Consider the following 20,325-nt stretch of genomic DNA (forward strand, 5'->3'; position numbering starts at 1 on the left):
GACTGAGATCTGGCCCTGGTGCACCTGGCTCTTAAAGGGAATGGGAGACGACAAGGATTGGTTTAATTTATGTTCCGCCCAACGTTTGCTACCAGATCATCCACCGTTTAACTAGTAAAATGGATTTGGACACACCCTAACACACTAGCACTTTGCGCTTTGGACCATGCGCTATAGACCGTCTAAATAGGACTCATGATGGTTAAAGGATATTACAGCATCGACTCAAGAACACTTCATGAAACTGTCAGTAAACACAGTTTGTTTGCAAATTATTGCATTGTGTTTTTCACAGCATGTCGACTTTTTGGGAATCAGGATTGCCAATAGATAGATAGAAACTAATTGATCCTGAGGGAAATAAAGACTTTAAGTGATGGCAGAAAAGCTGACTTCATTTGTTGTCCAAGCAATCTTCTGCCTAGCCGGAGTTGTTTGAATCCATCCGTGAGCTCTGCTGGGTTTTTATCTTTAAGGGTCGAAGGATCTCGATGTATTTTTACATGGGGGCAATAAGGGACCTCCTGACCAAGACCTTTAACCACATTAGCATGATTTTCTGCAATGTTTTCCACAAACATGCAGCAGACAGCCTCTCCGCTCTGTGAGACACTCTAGGAAACAAGGAGAGGAAAGAAGAAAGCAAGATGAAATTTCTCACTCACACTCGCTCTTGCTCACACTCGCACACATTTTCTCCCTGATACACACAAACACACATCAAGGCCAGTCAGGCTCAGCGTTGCTTTATCTGCAGCTTACAGTGAGTTGTTGGAGAATTCTGTGCTGCCAGTCTCCTCTCCGGTAGTGTTTGCAATGTGCATGTCACGGTGTGCATGTGCGGAAAAGAAAGTGAGGGGGAAATAGCAGAGGGCCTGCGTATGTACAGTACTGTATGTGTGTTTGTGAGTTAGGCGCACAAAGGAAAACAAACAGGCGTGTTTGGTATGTGTGTATATGTGTGTGTACACTGCAGTGGCTGTGGATTACATGGTACAGACTAAGAGACTGAGGCCTGGGGAGTGCTGTTCCAAGAGGAATGAGACAAAAACAGTGACATAGCAATGTATTGCTGCTTAGTGTCATAGCTGTGTTCTGAGTTGAGCACGATACACTGCCTTCTTTTCTACTGTGTATAAAAATCTACAAACAGAAAAGATATGTAAGAGCGTGATCAGTGAAAATGTCAGAAGTTGTGCATGCTGAGAGGAAAAATTCTTGCTGTTGTCATCTCATCAATATATTTAGAAACAAGTGCATAAATCAGGATAAGCAAAATTTAAACGTGCTCTACCTTAACTCAGGAGTAGGAAATAAAATCTAAACACTCAAAATCTGACTTTTGTTGTGACGTGTCTAAAGCGTACAGTCCTTGTGTTTTACAGGACTCGGCTCAAGAAGGTGTCATCACCCGGGACATCCACCGCACCTTCCCCGCACACGACTACTTCAAGGACTCTGACGGAGATGGACAGGATTCACTGTACAAGATCTGCAAGGTGAGCTATGACATCCAGATATTTTGAATTTCATAAAATCAGCACTGGATCATACAGAACCACACGATACCTCGCTTTTTTCATGACATCATGGAACAGAAGGCAAATCTCGATTTGCACACACTCATGCTGTGTTTGAACATCTTTGAAAACTTTCCTGCTGAGAATCAAGTGCTATGAGATGAGAAGCTAATTCTAAGATGTGTGCTAAGGCAAAATTAGTGCCCATTCCTACAAAGCCAGCCATTAGTTCTTTTTTTCTGTTCTTTGTGGTTTGGCAAGGCTCAGTAGGAATTTGTTTGGCATTTCAAGTTGGCTCTGTAATATATGACTGACAGTGCCGCCTTTACTGAGACATCAACCTGAACCCTTCCTACACATGACATACCGGACATACCCAGCACGCAGTGGATAGTCATTGATCTTCTCTTCCAGTTTTCTAAGCGGAAGAATGTGGTGGCTGTTCTGTAGGTGGCAGATATCTCTCAAATTAGCCACCATAAATGATTTATGACTACAAAGTTTTAGGCAAGAAATAGACTTTCCAGTTGCACAATGATTTTATTATAACTCTCTGTCATCTTCCATAAATGGTTTAGGTTTGGGCATTTTTGGTGGCAGAAGTAAAGCCATCATTTTAACGGCTCTCAACAATTCAATGATTTGTCCTGATTCACATTGTTAGGCTGACCCTGAGTACATGTTGTTTATGTTGTGCTGCTTGATTTTATTTATAGGCCGTCAGTCGTGGTGGCAACCAAATATATCTGAGAAAACAAGGCTAAAGGCACAATATCAATTTAGTTACAAATCAAAAAACTGTAGATTTAAGGCTGTGGGTGAGGTAGGGCAGTGTGGCTACTAATATGTTATGTAAATCCTAAGTTTGAAGAGTGATGCGCTCATGTTTAGTGTAAGTTAATAACACATGTCAAGCCCTCTGTACTGTCTTCAAGATTCAACAATATAAAGGTGTGGTTTGATAGAAAGAAGACACTTAACTAATCATAGTGATGCATCCTTACAAGAGAAACACCATGTAAAAACCCTCTTTACAATGTATAGTGTTAAATGCAACCATGGTATATAAAAGACCTAAAGCAATCCATACAAACTTACACATAAAGTATTAAACAATCCTTCCTGCTGACGTTTTGCAGCTCAAATACTGTACCATAAAAACATGCAGTAGTGCTTCCTTTTCATTAAGGTGAATATGGAAAGTAAGTGCTGTAAGGAGAAGGTCCCATTGGATTCGCATCCCAAGGCAATTATCTGTGAAGACACATGGTACATTTTATTCAGACAAAAGCCAAGGTCAGCACTCCTGTAATGTCTTAAAGCCAGTCTTAATATCTGTCACTGTCCTTCTCCTAGCTTCACTGCAGCTGTGAACTCAACCAAGACGGTTTCTGAGGCACAGGCGTCTTTGCACTGCCCTACAATACATCTTACAGCTCTATCACAAACAGAAGCATTATGTGTGAAAATCATTTCTGAATTTTTTTTGCAAGTAACCAAATGTCAAAAAGGGATTTTTTCTTCAATTGCCACATCTGGCACGTGTATCTGAAACACAAGAACTTCCATGGAGAATAAATAAATGTTCTTGAAAAGATCCTACATTTATTTATTATACTGTGCTAGCTGTTAACATGCAGATTATTTGCACCTGTATCAGCAATGTTATCATCAGAGATGTTAATGGAAGCATATTTGACTGGTGAATAGCAAGAAGTGATAATGCTAAAATGTTTCTGGGTAGAAATAAGGAAGGCCTGACTATCAACAGATTGTTCAGATACAAAAAAAGTTATTGTCATGTATAAGCATAAATGAATTTAATTGACAAACAAAGTAACAAGATAACAGGAGAATGCTACGGTCATTAGACCATCTTTCTATAACTCTAATTAACTGAACCAGTAACTAGATGCGAAAAGCTTGCATTCAATAATTATGCAATGAACAGAAATCCATTTTGTGCAAAGCAAAATCAGATAAGCACATACATTAAACACAAAGTTTGTTATCACAAAAGTTTTTTTTTTATTATTAATTAAGATCAAAGGTAGTTTTAGATTGATGAAGTAGGACTTTCGCTCCTTTTGTATTTTCCTGGCGCTGCAGAAGTCGAGTACGGCTGGTCAGCGCTCTGGGAGAACCTGTCAGGAGGGGTTAGCATCCAGTCTGGACCCAACTAGGTCAGTGGCGAGCCAGCCTTCATTTGTATGCAAATCCATGTAGATTTGCTGCTGATAAGGTTGGTTGGATCTTGAGGCATGAGTGGATTACAGGCACAGAGGATCCAGGACAAAGTTTATATTCATCTTCATATCTTACTCAGTAATAAGCCTGGAGTCTTTTATTTTCTAACATTTATTCTCCGGGGAAGGTCACCTGAGCTCTGTGCTCTTTTTCAGTGATAATCTGATTCATTCTCTTAATGTTGCACTCAGTCACACCTCCAGCTAACCTGTACAACCTCACATATCTACTGGTGGTCACTCAGAAGGCCTGCTGGGGCAGTGGGGGGTTTACTGCCTCACTCAAGGGCACACTGAAAATTGGTTTTCAGGGAGAGGAGAGCATTATTCTCCTAGCTGGTGTGGAGATTAAAACCTGTGACTCCTAGATAAATGGATAAAGAGAATACCTTCTATGTTTCCATGTAAACAGAACTTAAACAAAGCGGGAGGAAAAGCAAACATAATAGCGCCTCATCAACCATGCTAATGTTGTGTATCCCTGTGATCACTGAGTGTTTCCATGCGCACATTATTTAGCATGCTAACTCATATCCTAGTGACCACCATCCTGATCAGACGTATGTATACTTGTAAGCACAATGCCAATGTAAAAAAGAGGCAGGGGGCAATCGACTGTATGTAGGCAGTATTCACAATTAGAAAGGTAATCTCGTTAATAGTAGAATTCACAGAAAATTAAATGACTATGATTAACAACACTAAATCTAAATGCCCCAACAATAGAAAAACATTTTACATCCTTTTTTAGAGAACCTTTCTTGAACTCAAGAGAAGGTATCTCAAAGGATGTAAGTTTTTCTATTGTCCTAATTAAGAGGGTTATATGAGAGGATGTGAGTCCTGATGAAGACGCACGGAAATGTTAGTCATTTAATAAAGTTTGTTGCCTTAATCCGTGTGCTCCAGTATACACTGTATTTCTGAGGTTTTTCCTGACACTAGATACCCGAATCTGAGAGCACCTGACAGGCCGTTAACGCCATGTGAAGCAGTGGAAGCGCGTTAAACTTCTTCCTTCATTCACTTCATTTGCTCAAGGATGCTTTTACAGCACATATGATCACTGATAGTCCCATTGGCTGTTTCAGGATAAACCTGTGGCCTAAATATTTTTAATGTAATTGATTAATATAATTTTGTCTGGATGCCCTGGTTATTTGAACCAAAACAGTTCTCATGGCTTTTACACAGTGATTATTTACACATTTGTACTGTCCAAAAAGTTTTCTCCAAAGTTATACCCATATAGAAGAATAAGAATCTTTATTATATATGAGAAACTATGCATATAGATTGTAATAATCCACCCCTCTGAGCCTATTATCTGCTCAGGCTAACAAATTTAGATTTCACCCACCAGGACCTCCCCCATCCATCTGTCAGCATGCACTCCTCCCAGCCGAGTTGGGGACATGTGAATGCCACACTCCATCAAGCATGTCAGCTTGTAGATTACACTCCAGACAGCTCCACAAGACTTCTCCATTACCTCCACGTAAAACCCCAAATTAGCTGAACAGATCAGCAGTGGAGCTCTGGATGTCCACACTCATTTTTCCAAGCACGGAAAGAAGGAGACAATCTTTGAACCCAATATATGGAGGTTTGACTGCAGCCAAAGTTAATGTGTCCATCAAAGCGTGAGCATCCTGCCAAAATATCTGGGAGGAAGATATTGAACTGCTACCAGCATAATCATTTTGAGTGGCTCTGGATAAAGGCTAAATTAAACACATAGTATGTCAAGATGTTAGAGTAAAGTGGTGTGTTTCATCAAACTTCACACACTCCACCAGGTATACAACTGCCACCGCATTTGTATAGGGTAATATGATTTCAGGATGTGCTCCATATTGTCTGGATTCATGCTTAGTTTTGGTGCTTCTGACCCCTCAAACATTTTTGAGCTGCCAGTTTTGCTGTCTCCCTTATTTAGAGGTCAGGTGTGCCAGTTTACCTCTGTGTGGTTCCCTCTGATGCCTACCATTCTGGCAGACATTGGAATTACATGGATTTGCTGTTCAGTGTAAATGTTTCTTCCGGCAGCCTGTATGTCTTACAAGGATGTAGACACATAACAGTTGAAGCTGTGTGTTGTGTTCTACCCCTTCTAAAAAATAAAACTGTAGGTCAAATGGTTTTAGACATGTTTGCCTCTCCCTGGGTCCTTGTTTACACTGTGAAAAGGCCTGTCTGTTTGCTCATTAGTATGATTGGTGGGGTGTGTCAACTGCCGACTGTTATGAGACAGCATCTCTCCCGAACGGTCATCTGAAGGTTACTCTCCTTGATCAGTCTTCCATACTTTAATGACCAAACCAGCCAGGTTTCTCATGTTGGACAGGCCCCCTCCCCTCTTACCACAGCAGCGGTGAGAAGTCTTGTGTCGTGGCGTGACTGTCTTCTCCTTGTTGTACTCACTGTAATGGCCAAGCCTGGTTGTTAATGGAGGCTAGTCTCCATAGACTGATTGGTGACTGATACACATTTATTATTGTTGTACTGATGCCATGATAGTGAGGACAGGCAGTACTGATTTTAAAACCAGCTATATTTTTATATTAACACAAAGTTTTAAATGACAATGTGAAAACAATGTGACAAAGAACCTACAGAGGACCCTCTGCATTACAGAGGTTTATAGCAGGTTTCTGCTCATTGGTTTGCTGTCTGGCCCACAACTTTGCTGTTTGATTTCACTTTTAAATCTACAATATGTAATTTTCCACCTGTCAAAACAAAAAATAAGACATTTGCAGAGTGTTTGTGGACAGAGCCGCTGCCAGCCAGAACGAAAGAAAGAACCAGATATTTTTGTCAGGAGTTGTAGTAGAGACCACAAGCAAACATGACAACACAATTGGTAAGGTTGTTCCGTAAACTGCTGGATTTGATGGGCAACTGTTCAAGTTCTGACATAATACTGTAAAAGGTGATGATATGCGTTTCCAACTCGTTTCTGCTGCAGCCCCCCTTTCACTCTACTCCTAAAAGTCTAAAGTTGTTGGATATAAGAAAAGTTGCAGTGTGCCTTAAATGTGAAATCATGGCAATCATTGGCTCAGCATTTAGTGAATAGAGAGGGGAATATTGAAAGAAGAGACAGAGGTTGCCACTGACAAAGAGAAAACCAAAGACAGGGACTAAGGGAAAGTCCCTGGGGAAACGCCTCTGAAAAAAGAGAAACATTGGAACTGGAGAGAAACTGTCTCTAAGGAGATGTCCTCTGTGCTGATGCGCTAGATCAACAAGACGCTAAGCTTTTAAGATCAGATGATGGAGAGATGGGTTGTTTCTTGCTTTGAGAAATTAGCCAAAATTCCAGAGCATATTAAAAGTACACACATCATCATACCAGATGGTCAAAATATATATATTTTTGGGGATGACTCAAGAATTACTGTTCTGCTCGTGCTACCATAATATAGTAGGTAACTCCAGCAGCATTATTGAACGCTTGATGTAACAGTTAAACTCTTCACTGTTGTGGTTGAACTGTGCAGCCCATTTTTCTGAATGTATGTAACAGCTGAAAAGTTAAGAGAAAACTTACATTTCAGGGAAAATAACAGTCCAAAAAAAAGATAGTATGCACCTCCTAAAGGTGGTCATAACATGTATGTAAGACTCCCAGAGTTTTAGGCCAGGAAACATAATGTTCATTCGCATCGCCAAAAGCTAGCTCACAAGTTTAGTAGCAGAGTTTTGATTTTTGTCATCTGAAAAATAAGGAAATGTCTCTCATACTCCTTCAAATTGGCTCTTTTTAGCGTACTTGAATTTTAAAGGGGCCAATCAAATTTTATGAGTACAGGACAAATGATATATGGAGTATCATTCATCCTTCATTTTTAGACTTGCGTTGACCGTCCAGCTGTGTGAAGAACATTCACACCATCAGTAACATCACATCCATGATGATGGTATAGTATTTAAGCATCCCAGTATTACCAGGATATGTCATTAGCATCTGTGCGGATCTGTACAGTTGTGTGGTTGCTTTATGTTATGTGGTATTGATATGATCCTCACAGTAGGCAGTCTTGAGTTCTTCCTATTTCTTAACTTGTTTTAATGTTTTGTTTTAATGTTTTTTATGCGCCTGTAAAGCACTTTGAGTTGCCTTGTGTCTGAATTGTGCTATACAAATAAACTTGCCTTGCCTTGCCTTGAGTGTTTTTATCAGGTTTTAATGCCAAAAGAGGGTGAACTATCCTCAGCAATGCCATTTTCATGTTGACATTAATGTTAATGTTAAAGTTTTTCCAACAGTACAGCGTTCATCTATTCATTGTAAAGAGATGTCTTGCTGTTAGAATAACCAATATCTCTCTTTCTTTCTTACTCTCTCACAGGCCTACTCCGTGTATGATGAGGAAATTGGTTATTGCCAGGGTCAGTCCTTCCTCGCTGCTGTTCTCCTGTTGCATGTGAGTTAACTTGCCATCTATTGACTGAGCCTGCCTACGCATGTTCACGACAAATGCACCAGATAGATGAATAGGTAGATACAACACCATACACACATGCATACAAACCTTGGTTCAACAAAATAACACAAACTTTTTATAATTTGATACGACACAAACTATGACCTCAAATATGTAGTTGGGTTAGTGCATCCCTGAAACAATCTGATCACTTTTGCTGTAATTTTGTCTACCTTTATATTCATGCACATACATACATTCTCAACAACAACATAGAGTGATGTAGGGATGACGTATTTTTGTAGGCTAACCAGGAATTCAGCATCGCCCTGGTTCCCTGGACAAAAACCCAATGGGACTTTTTAATTGGATTTTGGATTATTGTAGAAAATAAGCTCTGTGGCAAACACAAGCTTATGATACTTACACGTTTTGTTCAGCAAGATAATCTTCACAGATCAACACCACTTTTGTGATTTTCGAAGTGTAAATTCACTAGAAGTAAAAAGCTAATGCTTGGCTATAAACGTCACCACAACTAAGTGTCTTACACAGTTACAATACACGTTGGAGTTAGAATAGTTTGTAACTAAAGTCGGCCTATAAAGACGGACTAGTGAGTAGATGAGTCTCTGTGTTCAGCATAATGATGTTTAATGTCCGTGAAAACTAGTCTAGTCTCATTTAGCCTCTTGTTAGCAACCGCCATTTTTAAGACACGTAAGTGCTTAATGATTAAGTTGTGGGACATTTAATGATGTATTTTATGTCACAGAACAAAACGTGTTAATATCTTAAGCCTGTGGTAACTTCAGACCTTATTTCAGGCATTTAACAGAAAACCAATTCAAAAAAACTCAAAGACTTTGAGACGAGGCAACTGGATGTGCAAAAATGCTAACCGCTTTCTGCGTTTTTTGACTACTTACTAGGATTACTACAGCACTCTATTAGTATAGCTTTACTTCCTTCATGGAAAAAACATGCTTATGTAGCCTTCCCTCACCCCTTGCTTTCAAAATAAAAGCTCTGTGGAGCTGCTGGAATGTTCCTTGATGATACTACTTTGGTTGACTGATGCTACTTCAGTCAAACAAATTAAAAACAGTTAACACATAAACACCACATCTACACCACAATATAACAGACTGAATTGAGCCTGAGAGAGAGGGGGAGACAGCAACTTTCTTTTCAACCACAGACGTTCTTTTCTAACTGCTGGAATGAAAACAGTTTATAACAGACTGATGTGAATGAACAGAGGGAGAGAGAGAGTGCGACTGAGTGACAGAGTCATAGCAGAAAAGGGGGAGTGGGAAAGAGGTGGACAAGACACTCATTCACTCCCACGCATTTATTTTCAAGGTCACAGTCAGACACAATTTTAAGGAACTCCTGCTCTATACAATATACCTCATCTCATACATATTTACGAATATATTTTTTTGTCTATTGTTTCTTTTAATGTATTGCTTGTCTGCATAAAGTACCAGAAATTTTATTTGGAGAAGGTTTTCAAAGACAGATGGAGGAGAGACAGAGGAGACACATGGAGGCGGGAGTCCCAAAAGGAGCAGAGACAGTGGTTGAAGTTTGGTCGAGGTCCAAATGACAAGGGCAGCAGAGGTTAAAGAGGAAGAAGAGTGGAGAAGAGAGGAGAGGTCAGAAGGAGTTGGGCTGCAGAGAGATGGTTAGAGAGTCATGGAGGAGAGCTACGGACGAGTTTATCATCATGAGGTATAGAGGAGAGGAGACAGGAGTGTAAAAGAGAGGAGAGTGGAGGAAAACAGGTGGAAGTTATGGGGGATGAGGCTGTAAAGGTGAAGAGGAGGAGGGGGAGAGATAAAGGGGACAGCAGCAGTAAAAGAAAGAGAGGTTATACAGGAGGAGGAGGGGGAGGAGGCAGACAGTTATGGAGGAGGAGGAGGAGGAAGAAGGGAGAGGTTATGGAGGAGATGTCAGGAATATTAATAGGGGTTCAGGTTTACCTGCAGGAGCCCATTCAGTCCCAAACACATACTGTCACTCTGATTAAACATCACCTCACCGTCTGCAAGTGTGTGTGTCTGTGAGAGGAGGAATAAACCTGCATCGACACACACATGCAGATAGCTTTAAGCTTTTCCTCATGTCACACACTCACCCAAACACACAAAGACTGTGAGACACATTACAAACATAATTTTGCGCACACATACAAACACCATGAGATACGTCCCTTCATGTCATTAAAACATTCTTCTTCTGTCATGCAGCCTTTATGTAGAGCCTGTCTAATAATGTCAGAAAATCTATTCTGTCCTGTTTTCCAACGTCTTTAAGAAGCAGACGGGTGGGGTTCATCAAATAAAATGAATCTGTTTCTTGTCTTGAAGACTGAGTGACTGACAAATTTTGTTTAGAGATCCAAACAAGTTTAGTTTCCTGTGTGGTAGCAGATCTTCACTTGGACTGCCTGTTTTTTTTTTTTGTTTTTGTTTTTTTTTAGAGTTTTACTTCCTGTAGCTGTAGTTTATGGTTTTCCATGTGATTCCAGATGCCTGAGGAACAGGCCTTCTGTGTGTTGGTGAAAATCATGTATGAGTATGGCCTCAGAGCTCTCTATAAAAACAACTTTGAGGATCTTCACTGCAAGTTCTACCAGCTGGAGAGGCTGATGCAGGTTAGTGATGCAATGCTTGATAATATTTGAGTAATGGAATGGAATATCGCAATGCAATGGAAGGTACCATCATGCTCAGAAGATGACCCTGACTTCATGGATGGCCAGAGAGATGGATAATATCCTGTAGTTGTGAAATGGCCGCTAGTTCTGAAAGTGCTTTTCCCCATACTGTATTTCGATTACAATTTTAGAACTATAGGACTCTCCTGGGTAGTCTAATGGTAACCAATTTACTTATTTTAAATTTCTTTCTAAGAAATTATGTTTTGTTTGTCAGTTAGGCATGGCAAAGGAGTCAAAATAGAACAAATCAGACCCCTCTTCTCAATTCTCAGTTTGTCCTGCTCCCACTGAGGTTTGTATATTCCAGCTGTTTATGTCACGGGTGCTGAAACACTCCTCGGGCAAGCCTCCTCTCTCCTCACTTCTCTCTCCTCCAGGAGCATTTTAGGAATTGAGACATCCTTCAATATGGCATGCTGAGATCGATTTCTGGCTCACAGGCAGGAGGATGTAGGAGAGAGGAGACAAGGAGGCACAAAATAGAGAAGTGAGACGAGCCCACAGTAACGTCACTTGTACATTAGAGGGTGGACGTTTCTGCTGCGCTTATTTTATGTACTGTGTTGCTTTGCTAGCGTCTTTGATAAACCCAATCTAACCAACAGTGAACAATATGAGACGAATGGTGTTTTTTGAGCATTAAAGCATGTAAACCTATTGTAGTAGTAACACAAAATATAGTTATGATGTTTTGGATGTTTCTTGGCTGAAACGCACCTTGTGCCTGGTACCTTGATGTTATTATATTCACAGACTTGTACCTTTACTCTTATCAACACAGTAGTCAATCTTCTGGACTTCTTATTTAATTGGGAGAGTTTCATTCAGATCCAAGTCGTAAATGTGCTTCAGTTGTAACTCACACAAAGTTGTCTCCAGGAAAAATTAATGGGAACTTAATTCCAGAGTCAGGGGCTCTTCCCACCTCCTCTAAAGTCACTCCCAGCTTCTTCTTTTTTTTATTGATTTCTGCTTCTTTTCTTTCATTTCTTTCATTCATTTATCACGTTTTCACACACCTCTAGCTGTAGTTGAAAAAATTATTAATCTCACCACTTAGTGGAAGAAATTTGGCCTTGGGGCGGACACTGCAATTACAGCTCAGAATTAAAAATGTTAATCAGTCATTTTGTCCACATCATAACTTTAAATGCCATGAAATTCAGTCCACATATTCAACAATCCTAGTTGTACAGACTAGTCTTAAGGACCATTAATTTACACAACATTTGAATTTCTAACATTTTTACTTTCTTGAGAATGAAGGTCCCTTTGGCTGTTTCTTTTAATTAACGACTGAATGCAGGGTTTGTACAATTACTCATACTGAGTGCCAGTAAAAAGAAAAGACTAGCAGACAGTGCAAATAACCATACAAAATATGTTTGCATTTTCCATAAAAGCAAGGAAGGTTCATATTCTAATATGTAAAGCATGTTACTGGTGATTGCATCATCTGTGTGGGACAATATGTTTGTTGTTGCCTTGTTGACTCTTTTCTGTTCATAGAATATAATAAGAATTAATTCTAATTCTGCATGTGTGAGACTTGCAGTCCCAGTAGGCTAAACAGCATTCTTTCTGTCTGTTGAGACTAATGATCCTGGTGCCTTTAAAATCCCATCCCACTCAGGTATTAGAGCCTAAATCCACTCAATGAGTAGGGTTTAATTTGGACCTGTAATCCATCCTGGCCCTGCAGGCAGTCATTTCTCAGCATCAAGATCAACTCAGTTAGCATTGACCAAATATGCTCAATGTAAGGATGTTAGCATTGACTGCTAATTATTAGCATACAGGTGGGAGCTCACTATCTGATCATGATGGTAAGTGTTGGTTGCCAAAGTGGATCGCTATCTAATCGAATCCTTTATTCACTGTACATGCATGAATGCCAAAACACGCACACTTTTTCTCTCCACATATATTTTATATCTTAACCTAAACTGAAGCAGATAAAGACAGATGAACAAGAGCAAAATATGGTGAGTAAATAGAATAATAAGTAGAAGAAAAAGAATGAATTTAGGAACACTCATCAAATGATCAAGTACACAGATTATATAATACCAGCAGCAATGCTGAATTCTGTTGCTCTTACACTTTGTATGAAACAGATTGCTCCAAGGACAAAAGTAGAATCAGTCATCCTTATTACAGATTTGTAAATGTCAAATTTTGTGAATGTAGCTGCTGTGTATAATGCAGTATCTTTTCCTTTTCCTGCATTTACTGGAAGTTTAACAATGTGTGCAATATGTGAATAATCTTTCTGACTGTTTGGCAGCTGGGACGTGGTACTGAATTGTGTTATGTGTCTTTTTTTTTTTTCTTTACTTCTTTAGTTCTTTCGGCTCTCCTGAAAGAGATTATCATCTCAGTGATACGACATGATTTAATAACGTATGAGTGAAAATGAAATAATCTAAAATTGAATTGAAATGTGGGGCTGTGCTATTTTATTTGAAACATCTCTCCTTGTCTTGTCTTCTATCTGCTCCTCCAGGAACAGCTTCCAGACCTGTGGTCCCACTTCCAGGAGCTAAACCTGGAGGCACACATGTACGCCTCTCAGTGGTTCCTCACCCTCTTCACTGCCAAGTTCCCCCTGTGCATGGTTTTCCACATCACTGACCTGCTGCTCTGTGAGGTACAATTTGACTCACTGACTCACCAGCACTGATCCATCTGCATTGTGCTCCGTGGTTTGATCTAATATCTTCCTAATGTAATCAATAGGGTAGGGTAGTGCTGATCAGGCTTTCAAGGGTCGATGTGATGACTGATTTAATGTCATTAGGGCCACTTGACCCGATACCAATCACTTGTTCTAAAACATTTTTACAGAAAGGTCTTCTGAGAAGACCTCAGATATCAGCCACTTTGCTTTTGTTTCATTGGACTCATGATTTCAAAATATTCATTAACAGATCAGAGGATGAACGATCAAATTGTGAAAGAACAGTTCTTTAAAACATCCTTTAAAAAAGTTGTTGCACATATTCTTTTGTGGCCTGTCATTAAAAGCCGTGTGACTTGAGGTCGCTGCTTGACATTAAATTCTACCACGCTGACATTCATGGTAACAAAACTCTACAACATAAAAAACCCAAACTAATCCGACTGAGCAAAAGCTCAAGCTGAATTTCTCTTGTAAGTCATAGCATGCTCACGCAGACTTCTGGCGCTCATCACGCGGTAGCACACAATGATCACAGTGCCCTCTTGAGTCTGTGTGGAGTCATATAGCACTTTTTTATTTACAGTGCTACAGACTAATATGCAATAAAACAAAATGATGCATAAATTCAACACAAATGCAAATGCAGAGAGTAAAACAAAGGCCAATGGGCAAGACATAAAAGTAGTCAAACGTTTTTTGTTTTTGTTTGCTTTAAATATAATGGTTGTAGAGTAATGACACCATCATTATTTAGATTGGTTCCCTATAAACCTTGCTTTCGCTATTCTATTTTTCTGCCACTGGACACGAAATCTCCCTGGAAAAAGAAGGCTGAGGGTGATCCAGCCTCTGTTTCCAATTTGTACAATCTTATATAAACAAATAGATGATAATAAAATAATTTTCAGTCTCTTGCTGGGCTCCTGGAGAGGAAGTTTTTATTTATTTGACCATTTCATCTCATCTGTGGCTGTATGATTTGGAGACTCAGGTGAAGAGAGAAACAGAGCTTTCAGCCGATCACCACCTGCTGGTGTGTCAGATCAGATGGCAGGTAAAGCTGCCAGACAGACCTGACAAAGCCAACTGTGTATTGAGGGTTGCAGTAGGACTGTGACTGAGGCCCTTATCTTTTGTGGGGACATGCAGCTGTGTCTTTATGGAAAATAAACATTGTGTTAGGAGGATATAAAGCCAGCGTTACAAGGGGTCAAGAACCTTGAGGAAAACCACACCCAACATGAGCAGACGAAGAAGAGGCATTAATACAGCAGCTTGAGCTCTATCAGCAAGATTTTTCTATGTGATTCAGCAAAATAGTCACCAATTGATTGATTGTCACACCCTCTGTTGGTGTGTAGTTATGTGTTAATTTGTGTTTGTGTGTACAAAAGTAAGAGAAAGGACTATTATAATATTTTTTTGAATCTTTGTCTTGCTCTTAGTTTCATTCTCATAAAACATTACATGAAACAACAAAAGTCAAATGCCCTTTTTGTTTCCGCTCCCCTCCACCCTTCTCTCTCCCTTTCTCCCCCTCCCTCCTTCCCTCCCTCTGTCCTCCTATTGGCCTCAGGCAGAACAATTAAAAGTTTCCCAGGTCTTTCTCACCCAATGAGCCGCATGATGAGAATCTGCTCGTTAAACCAGAATTCTCATCTCCTGCATCCCTCCCTGTCAGCTCTCCTCTTCGTTGCTTTCGCAGTCATCTTCTCCCACTCGTTTATTGCTTCCTTTATCTATCATCTTTCCTTGTTCACTCTCTCTGTCATTTCTGTTTCCTTGCCAATTCTTCAACAACTTTTTAGCTGTTTGTTTCCTTTCTTCTACTGTCTTCTCCTTTGGCTCAATCTTATTTACACAGTATTCTCTTTATCATTTTCTGTTTTTTCTCTTAATCTTTTGTTTTTTCTCTCTCTTTATAAAGCTGTCTGTCATTGCTTGCTCCCGGCAACAGCTTTACTTGTTTGCTTTTTATTTATATTTTTTTTACTTTTCATCTTCCCTTGTTTCCTGTGCTTTCCTTTATCCCCTTTCTGTCCTTGTTCCCTTTCTTTGAGCTGTTTTCTCATCCCTTTTATTAATTAATCTCTCAATCAGCTTTTGTTTTTCCTTGATGAAGTCTTCTCAGCAGTATACTTTGATAATTTGTTAATTCATTTCCTCAGCTCTACTTTCCCCTCACCAAACTTTCTTTTTATGTATTCATTTATTTATTTATTTTATTCAACAGCATTTCTAGAAACAAAAAGTCTTGCATTTTGCCACTGATACAAAATCGTAATCCGAGGCTCAAACCTTGATGTTGTGGTTTTTTTTAGGTCACATGTAAATTGCTTTAGTGTCATTTGTTATTACCACCCAACCATTTAGTGCTGCCCAAGATTATTTTTAACAACAGAGAATAACAAACAAAGAATTTGTACAAAGAAAATCATTTACACAGAGCTGCAAAATGATTGGACCTCTGTGTCTCTCACCTCACGTTTGAAACTTTTTTTTTGCACTCATCCTAAAGTCTTGAACCATCACTCCTCCCTTGGCCCATTGCCCCGTCATCCTACCAGTCTATGCCATCATATCTCCCCTTCCTGTCTGTATGCTCATCTCACTTTCCACTGCACGAATATGTCTTGCTCTGATACACACAGTCCGAGATAATCGTCCTTTCTCTCACACACACCTTTGATCCTGCCTCAGCGCTGTAGCACCATCTTGAGGCCTATAAAGATAGGTGTGTGAAGGCAGGCCTCTCTTTTCTCTTTCTCCAGTTATATTTAGAGCTGTCCAGATATTTTTAGCTCCGTGTTGCCATGTGAACTGGTTGTCATGTAGACCAAGGAGACGGGTGTTCCCATGCAGAGCTGACGTCAGCTTTACATTTTCTTTATTTCTGTGTCAAAATCAGAGGCATTGCATAAACAAAGAGGGAGCAAAGAACATTTTGTCAAAGGATTAATGCACATGTTAGTGATTTCAAGCAAAACTTACACAATAGTCAGCTCCACACAATAATCAGTGATTTATATAGAAACATAATAAATGCAATGGATAAAACAAAGCAAACTTTTCGCATACTTTGTTTTTTATTTTGCCATTTATTTGAGAAGGTATCATTTTGAAGTCATATTTTCTCCTTTCTTGGTCTTTCCTTGACATTTTGTGTCATTTTTTATGCTAAATGTTTTACTTTTAGAGTAATGCAATTGTGTCATTAATTCGTTTTTGCTGTATTTGTTTCCTGAGGTTGTTAAAAGTTGTAAAAGACAATACTTCTAGCTAAAAGTGCATTCTTTTAATTGAAATTAGGAGGATCAGGAAAGGCATCTGCAGCAGAATCTCATCACTATACACAGAAGATCCTGGTGTAAGCATTGACGCCATGGGAAACCTTTTTCAAGTAGTGTTGAATTGAAATTTAGGAAAGATATAGAAACTCTCTCCTAAGTAGCAGGGAGGATGAGGAAACATCATCAGATATTCTCTCTTCTGCCCCTCTTTGGCGCTAACCTTTGCAGGATTTCAAACAGATCTTAGTTGTATTTTCAATACGTCTAACTGGATTATCAATTGGGAACTGCCAGCATGTAAAACTGCAAAGTACAGCTATGAATAGCAATAAATATACTGATGTGCGCTGATGTGCTGTAACTTGCTGATCTACATCAACATGATGAAAGTTTTGCCGCTTGTTTCTGTATTCACATCGAATTCTTCTCTCTCCTCCAGGGTCTCAACATCATCTTCAATGTAGCCCTGGCACTGCTCAAGGTTAGTAGTCACTTCATTCAGTCATTTATCTGGAACCATCTTGTTTAAATTCTCAATCAATCAAAAAAATCCAATTTCTTTAAACCCACCTAGTTTGTTTTTGTTTAAGATCCATTTTGCTTCAATCAAAAGGAAAAATAACAGTTTTATATGATGATATATGAATTTCTTTTATTAAAACAAAGATTAAAAAAAAATAATCTGACATTAATTGCACATTACAGCAAAGATGTGTCAGGTTTTTTTAAAAAAGTGAGAATGTAACCACAAAGTGCACACCAAAGTTTATAGGAAGCATAATTGTGCAGAAGAGGCCGAAGAGGCATCGTGTGTGAGGAAGGCCTCAGTCATATGTGATAGTCAGAGGTTACACTGATTGTTTGTTGGCATTTCTTGCCCCCTAGTGTTCAAATCTGAAACTACATCTGGAAGTGACGAGGCTGCTTTGTCCTTAACTCATTATTTTAAACACCATTTTGAATATAATACAGTATGTGTCACAACAGCTGTTAGTCTATATCAGAGGGACCAGATTCTGTCCAGATTAACACACCAGTCTATGTGTGTTTGTGTTGTGGTGGATTTATTTTATGGACTTTAATTCAAGTGACTCGTTTCAATTCACAACTTAACTACTATGTTGTAGTATATGGTTTGGAAGGAGAGACTTGTTTTACACACATCATGGAGGTGCAAGGCTTTCAAGTAATTCTACAAGTATATGGTGTTTGCAGTATATAGATAAATGTAAAGTATGTTTTTAATTTGCCATTTAACCCATTTTCTACATTTTTAAAATAGAAAAACAGTTATGGGTGCATACAGGATTACCACACAGAGGTTGATTGACAAACAGAAGGAGACAATCTAATATTCCATTAAAAAAAAGGATGCGGTTTAATAAAACTAAACTCAAAATAAGATAAAGTTAAGGATAAAACTTTTTTTTAAAAAAACAAAAGAACAACACCCTCACAATGTCAAAGAAGAAGAGAAAAAAAATCCTGGATCCATTCCTTTATCTGGATCAAAAGGTCATGGGGTCTGTTCGGGGCTGAGAGCCATCCTCCATCCAAGTGTCGTGCAAATATGTTCAATAGTTTTTGTGTAATCCAGCTGACAAACCAACCCAACCCATAAACAAATGGACACAGGTGAAAACATATCCTTGTGGGTGGAGACAATTAAATGCATTACAAAAAATTAACTTCACAAAATGCGAAGAAAATTAAAGAGCATCTGCTTGAGTTTTAATATATTACCAAACCAAACAGCATGTTGTTGCAGTCGAAGTAGAATGGTGTACAATTACTAGTTGTTGTGTTATCAGATCTGTCTGTGGCGGGATGGATCGATGAGTTTTGGCAATGACTGCATCATATTGCATGTCGGTGTCTAGTTGTTTAATGTGGGCATTAATATCATGTGACAGACCTTGTGGAAGTCTTGCTAAAACTTTATAACACAGTGATGAAGAACAGGATCGTTTGTTTCATATAGTCCACGTCTTCTTGTTACTGAAACCAAATAATCAAATCATTTAGTGTCATGTTTCAGTTTATATTTCGTTTTATTAATTTATCAAGTAGAAGACATCTGTACATTTTTTAGGACTGAAAACAAAATTGACATAAATAGAAAGTCTGGCAAAGAGAATTGACCTCTTTTAGAAATATTTAAAAAATGGTCATTTCACACAATGTAATTTTCATCTCCTTTTAAAAGGATGCACGAGTGGAACTTTTGTAGTTAAATTACAAAAGTAATTGTGCTATTAAGTGATTTATAACAGCGTGCACTGCCCACTTTTCTCCTTCACCTTTTTCTGCCATCCCCCAAAATCATTGGGGCTGTTATAACCCTTAAATAATAAAATTATCTTTTATTAATTGATAATTGAAAGGAACACTGTACATTATTAGCCAATTATGACAGGAAAGGTGTGTTGGAAAGTTTTTTAACGCTGACCAGATGTGGATTTCTCGGTCCCTCAGTCAGCTCATTAGTACGATGTGTCATGTTGATTTATTAAATTATTTCACTGATTTAGCATTGATAAGTATTTATCGGGCCCTCAGACATGTTGCACAGGGTTATTTACAAATGCTGATGGCAAAATAGGAAGCTTGAACAGGAAACAGATTTTTTTTTAACCAAGAACCAGTCCTGAAAACCAGCCAATCATGTGTTTTCTTTCTTTCTTTCTTTCTTTCTTTCTTTCTTTCTTTCTTTCTTTCTTTCTATCTTTCTTTCTTTCTTTCTTTCTTTCTTTTTTTCTTTTCCTACATTAAATAGTTAACAATAATAATAATAATAATAATAATAATAATAATAACAACAACAATAAATATGATGATACTGCTTTTAAACTCCTGCTCCACTCAGGCTTTCCTCTCTTTATGAATCATACATGGTTGGTTTTAAAAAGCCATCCTGCTCTATATTTTAGCAATAATGTATTCTGTGTGTCAGCGAGAGAAAGATGTGGTGCATGTGATGGTCGGGAATGGAGAACAAATGAGGATGTGAGGAGGGTGGAAGGGGCTTCCACTGCCTGCCTCTCATTGGCCAGGCATGACGGCATTCTCCCCAGAGGCTCCCCCCTCCCTCCTCCATCCATCCTGCTCTCCTCTCCGCTCTCATCACCCCTCCCTCCATCTGTGTTCACCTCCCTCCCTCTCCTGCTTAGCGGCCGCCATCCTCATCACAACAGGAGCATAAGCTATAGCGTTAGCAATCTGGACCTGGAGGAGAAAAGCTGTGTTTTTTAATTTTTTCTTCCTCATCTTCACCATCCATAGATGCCTGCTTGGAGCCTCTTCTCTCCCTCAGTTCCTCGTTTTCTCTCGTCTTTACCTCCTACTCCTTTACCTCCGCCTTCTCCTCTTCTGTGTTGGCTGGCTATGTTTTTCTTCAACACGCTACCTCTGTCCACCACCCAGAC

General features: G+C 39.1%; 1 protein-coding gene across 1 annotated transcript in view; it reads left to right on the plus strand.

Annotated features, from left to right (window-relative positions):
* Nucleotides 1–20,325, plus strand: part of rabgap1l (RAB GTPase activating protein 1-like) — a 122,710-nt gene that overhangs the window by 72,534 nt on the left and 29,851 nt on the right. Inside the window, exons 14-18 of the mRNA XM_073475758.1 lie at nucleotides 1,386–1,499; nucleotides 8,125–8,199; nucleotides 10,736–10,861; nucleotides 13,434–13,577; nucleotides 17,340–17,381. Coding sequence (XP_073331859.1) covers nucleotides 1,386–1,499; nucleotides 8,125–8,199; nucleotides 10,736–10,861; nucleotides 13,434–13,577; nucleotides 17,340–17,381 — 501 coding nt within the window. The remainder of the gene's footprint in view (nucleotides 1–1,385; nucleotides 1,500–8,124; nucleotides 8,200–10,735; nucleotides 10,862–13,433; nucleotides 13,578–17,339; nucleotides 17,382–20,325) is intronic.

Source organism: Pagrus major, chromosome 11 (assembly GCF_040436345.1).
Source record: "Pagrus major chromosome 11, Pma_NU_1.0".
Lineage (NCBI taxonomy): Eukaryota > Metazoa > Chordata > Actinopteri > Spariformes > Sparidae > Pagrus > Pagrus major.